Below are 9196 nucleotides of genomic sequence, written 5' to 3' on the forward strand. Positions count from 1 at the left end.
ACTCTTTCATACTCGATGGAGTTTAAAAAAAGCTATCTCCCCCCACCCTACTTAAACTGTTTTCATTATCGCTACAATTTTGGATGTGTCAATTCAAATGTAAATGTGCACAAACGCTTCCAAGAGGATTTTAATTACGATGATAGCATCGCTAATTATGGATATAAAAAAATATATATATAAAGTGGTAATTCAGGAAGGTGCTTTGCAGAACCTGGTGGTATCAGTCAAAGCAAGGCTGTGCAGAGAGTTAAATGGCTGGGCAGGGATTTGACAAAACACAGCAGGTCCCATTTCCCCTTCAGGCCAGGAGGTGACAGGCAGACTTCAGCCACACGCGACTAATTCAACATGGGCATTGCTGCCCAAGCTGTTATCAAGCTCACGTGCTCTGCCAGAGGCCTGGCAGCAGGGAATCATTCCAGCTGTATCACAGCTCCTCCCAGGCAGTTTTGGTCCTCTAACAATCACTGCAATAAGCCCATTTTGCTGGAGGACTTGCTCCCTTTCTGTCCTGCACCCTCATTCCCGTGGGTGCATCACTGCCAAGTGAATCAGCATCCCCAACCGTGCCATGGGACTCCATACATGTGCAGAAACAGGACTGCCTTAAGGAGGATCAGCCCTCCATGCTCAGTCTCCAGAAAGCCAATGCAAGATGCAAAGTCAAGAAAGGCAATGCAGCACATGGAGGAGTGAATAAGGAAGGGAAATTCTTGCCCTCAAAAGTGAATGTGAGCTTGACTGAATTTGCTTCTACCCTTGGCTTGCAGGAACAATAAAACCATCCACACCTGCTTTAATTCCATTGCCCTCAGAAGATATTGCAAAGGAAAACATCCACAGAATACTGGAAGAACAAATGGTTTTCAATAGATGCTTCTGCAAACAGCTGGGACAAGTGGTATCTCCAATAGGCCAGTTCTGGTCTATAGCAGATGAGTTCCATCTTACTTCAGGAAAAAGAGATGCACTTATGACACAGGGGTGTCTGCTGGTCCTCAGGGATGTTCTCCTTGCCTGGAGGAACATCTAGGCTCTGTCAGGTCCCAGCCATGTGAGAACACAGTACTTTCATCCCAGCGCCCCTCTGGCAGCTCAGAGACCCTCAAACCGCTGCATGTACACATCATGCTCAGCAGCTCAAGTGCTGCCATATGCACCGTTTTGATTCTGGATGACTGGGACACAAGCAGCAGGCAGAATCCATTAATCACCTCCACTCCCCAGAAATAAGACAGTGTCAGAGAAACGTGTTCCTCATTGCTATGCAGCACAGCCTTCCCAGTGGAGATTTTTTTGAAGGAAAGAGGAAGCAGCAAAGAACACTTCTGAATGGCTAAGGCTGGGATTCCCAAAGGGATCTATGGGCATCAAGCATTCAACTCCAACTGAAAGATTGATGTAAACAATAGCTTGTTACTTTCGTCTTCATTTTGACCCAGGCATACTGATGATTTAATCACAACTGAAGCCAGCAGAGATTCTGTCCACATGGCAAAAGGGGGAAGATGACTGCCACATGTCACTAAACTTACCCTAACTAAAATCAAGCCTACAGGGATAAATAACAACAAGGAAGATGGAGGGATGGGAGCTTTAGCATTTATGAACAATGCTGCACACTTCAGCTGTTAGCTAGTATATGTGAACATCCAACCCCACCATCTTGGCTTGACATCCTGGTGGGCCACAAGACTCACATGATCACTCAGTGCATGGCAGAGGCAAAAGGGGACAATTATAGTCCTAGGCTCTTGTACCACCCAGATGACACTTATTAACTCTAGCCAACATCATTTAGTCCATCCAGGTTTCCAAATGACCTCCCTTTCTCACTTCAGTGCCTGACAGCCTCTCACTAACAGGGTTGAGAGCTTCATAAATATCATGCCCAAATAGCTTGAGCAGTGGTTCAGAAAATTACAGACAGCGATCAGAGCGCTGATGTGGAGGGAATCACCTAGCTTGGAAACACCACATCTCATCGCACCTGCTGGGGAGGGGGCACTCTGGACCAGCATCAAACACTCAACCACCAGAGCTGGCCAAGTTTAGGGGCCTGAGCATGGCCTGACAAGTTGGGAGGTGTTGTCAGAGCTCTGTGGCCTGGGACAAGCCTAATTTAAGCATGTGCTTCATTGGCATGGGCTAAAGAAGAACCTTGCTCAGTCAGGCTGTGCACCAAGAAGGGTAGTATTGGCTTGTTACTGCTAACACAACCCAAAGTGCTTCGGTGGGTTCCTGAAGCTCCCTACCTGGATCCCAGGAAATAAAATGGGGCTAATATCTACTTACCATTCAGAAGTTAGACAGAAACGAGAATATCTGATCCCAAAGAGCAGACATCCATCTGCACTCATTGATAGCAAATATAACCTTCAGCAAAGAGCATGGCCAAATGGGTTTGGTCCAGAGCAGATGGCAATAAAAGACAGATCCAGATCACAGAAACAGACGGCAACAAGGAACTGGTTGTGAACACAAGCCCTTAAAAGAAACCTGGTCATTTAGTGCATGCCATGTAATATCAAGGCACCTGAACCAGCTTCAGGCACTCACCAGCCATCAGCCAGTGGCCTAAGAGCATCGCAGCCTTACATAGACTCTTAGGGAAGATCTGATCAAAGTCACTTTTCAGGCATTTATTCTGATACAGCCTCAACTTCCTTGCCCAGCCTGACATGCCTCAAGGCTTCTGCTAATTCTCAATGCTTCCCTGCCTTCCCCCAAAATAAAAGCAGAGCATGTGGGAAGACAGAGGGGATGTATGATTTGATGCCTGACTGCGTGTCCACACTGTGACCCTTCCAACTTTCTCCTGGTCAGGGCATCGGCACCACTGCAAACAGGAAAGGAGACAGACCTGAACCGACCTTAAAGAGAATCAAAAAGATAAAGATGAAGCTTAGGGCTGGGAGGTAAGACAAGGCTGATTTTTTAGTTAGTCTAAGAGGGAAAGTTCTATCCATTTTCATTAGGGAAGCACTTTGGACATATCTCAGGTTTCACAGAGAGGGTGAGCTCTGAAGGTTACCGTACCCTCACACATTGGTGGCACATAACACTTACTGGGCAGGTTAATATTCTTCTCTGTCCGGTGATCGTGGCTTCTCATTATTTTTATATGAAATAGGAAAAATAAATTATACAGTGGGGGGTTAGAAAAAAATATGGCACGAACAAAAAAAAAGAGAAATAAAGTCAATTTTAGTCCCACACCCATCTCCCTGAAGAACATAGAAAATATCTTGACCTGCTTCACTCTCCATTTTGGGACCTCCATCCAGAATTCAGAACATCTGGATGATTCAGTGTATCAAATTATTAGCAATATCCAGGGAGCTGAAATGGCCTCTGCCTGCCCTACCCACATCCACACTGCTGCTCAAAAGCTAAAGGCCAGCAGCATCCATGTACACCTCATCTTACCTGAACATGAACTTCACAAGTGCCCCCCCACAGATAATTCCCTCCTATGTAAAACCTAAGCAATGCTAAGTTTCCACAACTAGTAGGAAAAAAAAAACATTCAGCATCTCAAATACCTGCACAAATGCTTTCACTACATTCAAAAACTGATTTAGCAGAGCACCCAGGTTTCACAGTTGTTTGCAGTGGTCAGAAATAGCTGCACTGGGTTGATGTTCAAGACCACAAGGAAAAGCACAAAATAAATTGATGGGAACAAGGGAAAATCCTTCTGTAATCACAGCACAAATTCACTGACTTCACTGTAGAGCAGCATGCCCTGATGTTGGTGGATGCTGACTGGCAGACCAGAATTGAGGCAGGCCATTACTTTTTGTACTGTAAAGTCAAGGATGAAGATATAAAAATTTAGAGATCTACATTAGAAGTCTCACACATTGGCAAGTTATGGGATTTTGCAGGCAGGGAGGAAAACAGACTTAAAAGCTGCAATCCTAGTTATTTTTAGAGGGACAAATATTGCAGCTATGCTATAGATCTCTCCAGCTGTATTAAAGAACCAGCATTAGCCAAGTTTATTTGCCACAGAACTAGGAGGGAGAGTGCAGCAGCAAAAGGTAGCAGTCTCCTTCTGACCATAGCTAGAAAAATTCCACAAAGCCATACACGCTGCAGGGGCTGGTGTGGTTTTTTCTCTCCACCCCCTCATAAACCAAAGTTGTCACCATTGTGTGTATTAATGAAGACTGGCTGGAGTCCAGCCAAGCCTCCCAAACTCCATCCCAACTTCCCTTCCCAGTGCCCAGGCACAGGGAAGAGCCCACACACACTCAGTAGACTTGGGGCAGGTAGGTGCACACTGCTGAGCCCATCTCTCCATAGTTGCATTTTACCTCTCTCTGTTCACTGCAGATCTTGCACAACCAAAGAGGACGTTTCTGCGTTCCAGAGGTCTCTATTCCACACTTGGTGCAAACTTTCTGAAACAAGGAGAGAGAAAAAAAGAAAAATAAGGTGGCATTAGCAACTCCCCACAGCCATATAGCCCTTGGGAGAGAGAAGGTCGAGAAGCATCTGTCCCAACAGTTCTGTTTTGCTTTCCTTAAAAATCTAAATACGGCACAATTTTCTTACTTATCCCGGAGAACCACTGATCACAGGAAGCTGCTTCAGATCTATACGGACATGAGACAAAGGCAAATCTACAGCACAGTCTTTGACTGGAGGTTGAGAAGAGAACTGGACAGGGCAAATCAAACCCCATGACCAATAAGCATATTTCTAGAGCTTTTTTTTTTTTTTTTTTAATTCCTCTAAATCCTAAAACCCAATCGCTGTGGCACAGAAAGCAGCTGTAACCAAGTACAAAACAAGCACGAGTTTGTGCAAGACTGGAAATCCTCTCCTCCCTTCCCTCACATACGTAGTCTAAACCCCATGGCTTCCCCTCCATTTCAGCACGCACTCGGCAGCTATTGATTTGTGGCTGCTTAGGAAGCGGGCACAACCGTGCCTACATGCACATTTCCTGAGCAGAATGCTTGATAGCGCCGCATGGCCTCTATTGCTGCACAAGGGAACGTTCATGCCTCCGCTGGCATTACAAGCCATTTACAACCTGAATCACCTAATATTATATAATGAAGCTGATGTGTATCAGGCTTGGCTTACAGCTTGAATGAGAAATTGGATGAATTCTTTGATCCTCACAGAGCAAAAGCCACTCACAAGAGGGCCCTGGAGAGCAAAACCTTGCTTAGAGACACATGTGAATTTAATCTCCCCAGCTAAGGTTTTACTTATTCCCCCCCAGTCAGGCTGCTCCTCCTCTGAGCCAGAACGTCTGCATCCAGGGACAAAAGTCTCAGTGGCTCACTCAGCCCTCAGTGCCCACGCCTGGGGGAGAGTGGCAGAATGATGGCACCTGAGGCAATGGCTTCATTGCATGAATAAACACACCCAACTGTTTTGGTCAGTATAGTCCAGAGGCAGGTCTGTCCCTGACTCATGCTGCACAGAAAGTGGGAGGTGACACCAGCAGCCCCACAGAGGTTGATGGTCCTCTCCATCTCGCTGTTCCTGTCCTTGCCCTCATCCTCCTAAAGAAATAAGGAACAACCTCTTGGGTCTGCTACATCAATACTCAACATGGTGCTACCCAAGCCAACAGGGATTGCAGATGCAATTAGCAGACACCACCTGAACTACCCCAAATTCTCCCTCCCTCAAACCAAAATCTGAGAGAGTAACTCAGTCTTAAATACCCTCAAAGATCCCAATCCCCACACGTATAGCACATTCAAACACTCCCTCTAGTGGAAGTTTCCAAGCGATTTTATACCTAGCCTTAACTTTTGAAAGTTCCAGTATAAAATGGGGCTTTCCTCCTGCCCTTCTCTGCAGACTTGCTGGAAAATGGAGCATCACTTACAACCCCTCAGAAGAAGACATAAGAACCAAGGATATTAAACGCAGCCCCATTCCTCATTAAATACAGGATAAAGCACTTTCTTATACATCACCTTTTATACACGATACTGATACCCTCTGCATGGTAATTGACACCTTAGGCTTTGTCTAACTACTGCTATTGTTAACACATCTGAATTTGCATACATCTTTGTCTTGCCATAATGCATTTACTTCTAAGATAATAAAATCTAATATTAAAAACATTCTTCATAAAACAAAAAGTGGCACTTCGAAAATCCACCAGGCTACAAGAAATACAGAACCTCTATTCAGCAGAAGGGACTTGCTGAAGCATCGTTACCACAATTCCTGTTATTGAATTAAACAGACTGCAATGAGATGGTAACAGAACAATGCTACCAAGAAAAATATGCACTTTAAAAATCCATAATTCCCTGACAAGCCATGGGTTATTGCATACAACATTGCACGAGTGATGGATATCCCTGGTCGAGAGGGAACAAGCTTAAAGTCACAGTCCACTCTGTGTGCTCTGCCAAAGGGCTGACAGTTCCCCGAGCTCACTCAACAACATTAAAAAGCAGCAAGGGAAGAAGCTCAGGGCACCCAGTCAGCATTGCTCTGAGCTTGCACACAGCTGAAAAGTGCAGCCAACCTGAAAGCAGCTGCAAAATGCGCACTGGAAAAGTAGGGTCTCACTTTATCAGATATGAATCAACGCAGATATGAATCCTCCTGAACTGCCCAACAGACTTCAGACAAAAAGGGAATAACTACAGAAAAGCCACCCCTTCTCTGGGGTTTCCTGGTCAGAGCCCTCCCGGAGCCTCGGCCTCACGCAGCCTCACTAGCTGGAGTGTTTACTACCTGCAACTGCAATTGGACGGGGCAGGGAAGTGTCTGCGCCAGCTTTTGCCTCCTCATTAGTGTACAAGGCTCACGGGAAGGAGGTTAGAAAGTGCTGCGGCAATGTGACCTAGCTGGCTTCGGACAAGGTGAGAGCAGAATCGGCAAGGGAAGAAGGCAAGAATACAGCACATCCTGTTATTCTGCTTGCTTGAAATTCAGGAAACAGCTAGCCGTCTCCTGTCTGCCATCCAGCCCTTTATTCTCCACAGACATGTGTGCACAGCGCCCATGCTCCTCTGCAAGAGCTGCCCTGTAACTCCCATTTAAACCAGACCTTTCACTTCCCAGTAGCTTACTGCTGCTTCCTTCCCCACCCCTTCCTAAAAAGCTACTTTATTGCTGGCTTAGGGACCCAGGGGTTCAAAGATTTGCATTTACTTTCCCAGTCACTGCCTTACAAGCAATCCTCTGCATAACCCCTACCTCAATCAAGCTACTTCTGCAAATTGGATCCAGTGGAGAAACTCGCTTGACAGCAAAGGCAGCACAGCTCACAGCAGTTCCCTGCCCAGCGAGCACGTATGGAGGGATGCTGGGACCTCATTTCTAACTGCAAGGGGCACCCCACCTCCCTTCCCTCCCTTACAAGAGCTCTAAGCCCAGCAACGCTGCAGCCAACAGTGGACCAGTGCAGGCCTAGCCCAGCAGCCTGCACTGCACAAGAACTGCATCCACAAACTCCATCAGAGCCAGCATGAAAGGTTCTCTGTCGTGGCCTGCATGGCTGTTTAACCAGAAAGGTACCAACATGCACCACTCCACGGTAAAGGAGCAGGTTTTTCTAGGCACTGTCCTGTGGGCTCCATGGGACAGGGTGGGTGACATGGACAAATGTCTTCTTGGCTCCAGTATGCACCAGGGGCAGAGTAAGCACAGGCTGCTCCCTTCCACCCTACCACCAGCAAGTCAGAAACACTTCTGCACCCAGCAGGTACCCTCAACTCTCCCCAGGCAACATGCTGAGGCAAAGCCACTTACAGAGGTATCTCCCCAGGGAAAGATGGGCTTCAAGTGCAGGAAAAACAGCCTCCCAGCAGAGGGAGGATAAAGTGGTTGCCTTGGAGATCATCAGCTCCACAGCAATACAGATTAACCCCTTGGCTGCAGAGTCTAGACAAGCAACAGGGCACTGGCAGAACAGCAGTCTCCCTGCAAACTGATGCTGCCTTTCGAACAGCACCCGTGCAGTCCTGCCAACAACATACCCAAACACGGGCATTGATGCACAGGCTAACTTATGTATCAGCGTTGGAAACCTCACGCTGGTTTGTGAGCTTGACTTGAAGATGGACTAAGTCCTCTGAAGAGACATGTTACTGGAAGGTCCAAGGGCAGACATTGAAGTAAACAACAGTAAAGCACACAGACCCTTTTATGAGTTGCCTCTGATGTCCATACATTCCTGCCCCTTCTCTCACTCTGCAACCCCAGAGAAGGAGGTGCAGGGGAGGCTGATGCACCCCATCTCAGCATTAAGTGCAGTTTAAGCATTTCAGGATCCAGAAGAATAAGATAACCGGGGTGCAAGAGAAAACCTGGTGGTTTGACAGCACTGACCTCAACAAGTGGGGCTAAGATAAGTTAACTCTGCAGAGCTATCTAGCTTCTGAGAGGCCTAGTGGCCTTTTCTAGACAGATTTGCTACAAGGAACAGGCCAAACCTGTGTGACCAAACCCACCTTTTTGCAATCCTGACAAAAGACCGATGCACTGCCCAGCAGCCCAAGAAGTTCACTGCAGAGCAGACACTGGGAGAGGCCGTTGCCCATCGCGTTCTTTCTCATGTTTTCCAGCCGCTCCACCAGGCGCCTGCAGGGAACAAGGCAGAGCAGAGGTCACAGCACTCACCTTGGAACTGAAGCACATGGTACTGAGGCATGCCGAAAACCTGCAGGTGTGTGCTCCAGACTCAGCCTATCTTTGCTGCTTCTGTGCAGTTCTGGGCCCCTTGCTGGGACCATATGTACTTTCACTTCAGTCTCTGCATTCAGTATTTCCCATCAGGTGGCTCTTGGACTTAAGGGGATACAAACCTCTGTAAATCCATCTATTGACGCTCACCAAGCCCAAAATAATCAAAATTGCGAATGCCACTGACAGGCCTGACTCAGCTAGTGGGAGCAGCGCAGACAGCTCACAACAGGGGCTTGGTCCCAGCACCCTTTAGGAGCTCAGTGTCATAGGGCCACACAGTCTCAGCACAACAATTTCCTGCCTGTAGAGCAGGAAAAGCATTTAGTGCTCGTATCAGGGCAAGTCAGACAGCACTGGGAAAGGGCAGAGGAGTTAGACCTGCCAAGCCCTGCTCCATTCTTACATACGCTCCCTGAAAGCAGCGCTGCAGGCACATCACTCGCCCACATCCCATTAGAAGCAGAAAGGCCAGACTAAAGCCATCAGAACAAAATGAGCCCGGCTGCAG

At 47.2% G+C, this 9196-nt stretch overlaps 1 protein-coding gene across 4 annotated transcripts in view; it reads right to left on the minus strand.

The window, feature by feature from the left end:
• The window catches only part of RPH3AL (rabphilin 3A like (without C2 domains)), a 40660-nt gene that overhangs the window by 20393 nt on the left and 11071 nt on the right, over positions 1–9196 (minus strand). For all 4 annotated transcript variants that reach the window (XM_035889542.1, XM_035889544.1, XM_035889543.1 and 1 more), the window contains 2 exons: positions 8454–8583; positions 4326–4412 (listed from right to left, as the gene is read on the minus strand). In XM_035889542.1, the coding sequence (XP_035745435.1) occupies positions 4326–4412; positions 8454–8583 (217 nt within the window). The remainder of the gene's footprint in view (positions 1–4325; positions 4413–8453; positions 8584–9196) is intronic.

This window comes from Egretta garzetta, unplaced genomic scaffold (assembly GCF_000687185.1).
Source record: "Egretta garzetta isolate BGI_Z169 unplaced genomic scaffold, ASM68718v1 scaffold112, whole genome shotgun sequence".
Taxonomy (NCBI): domain Eukaryota; kingdom Metazoa; phylum Chordata; class Aves; order Pelecaniformes; family Ardeidae; genus Egretta; species Egretta garzetta.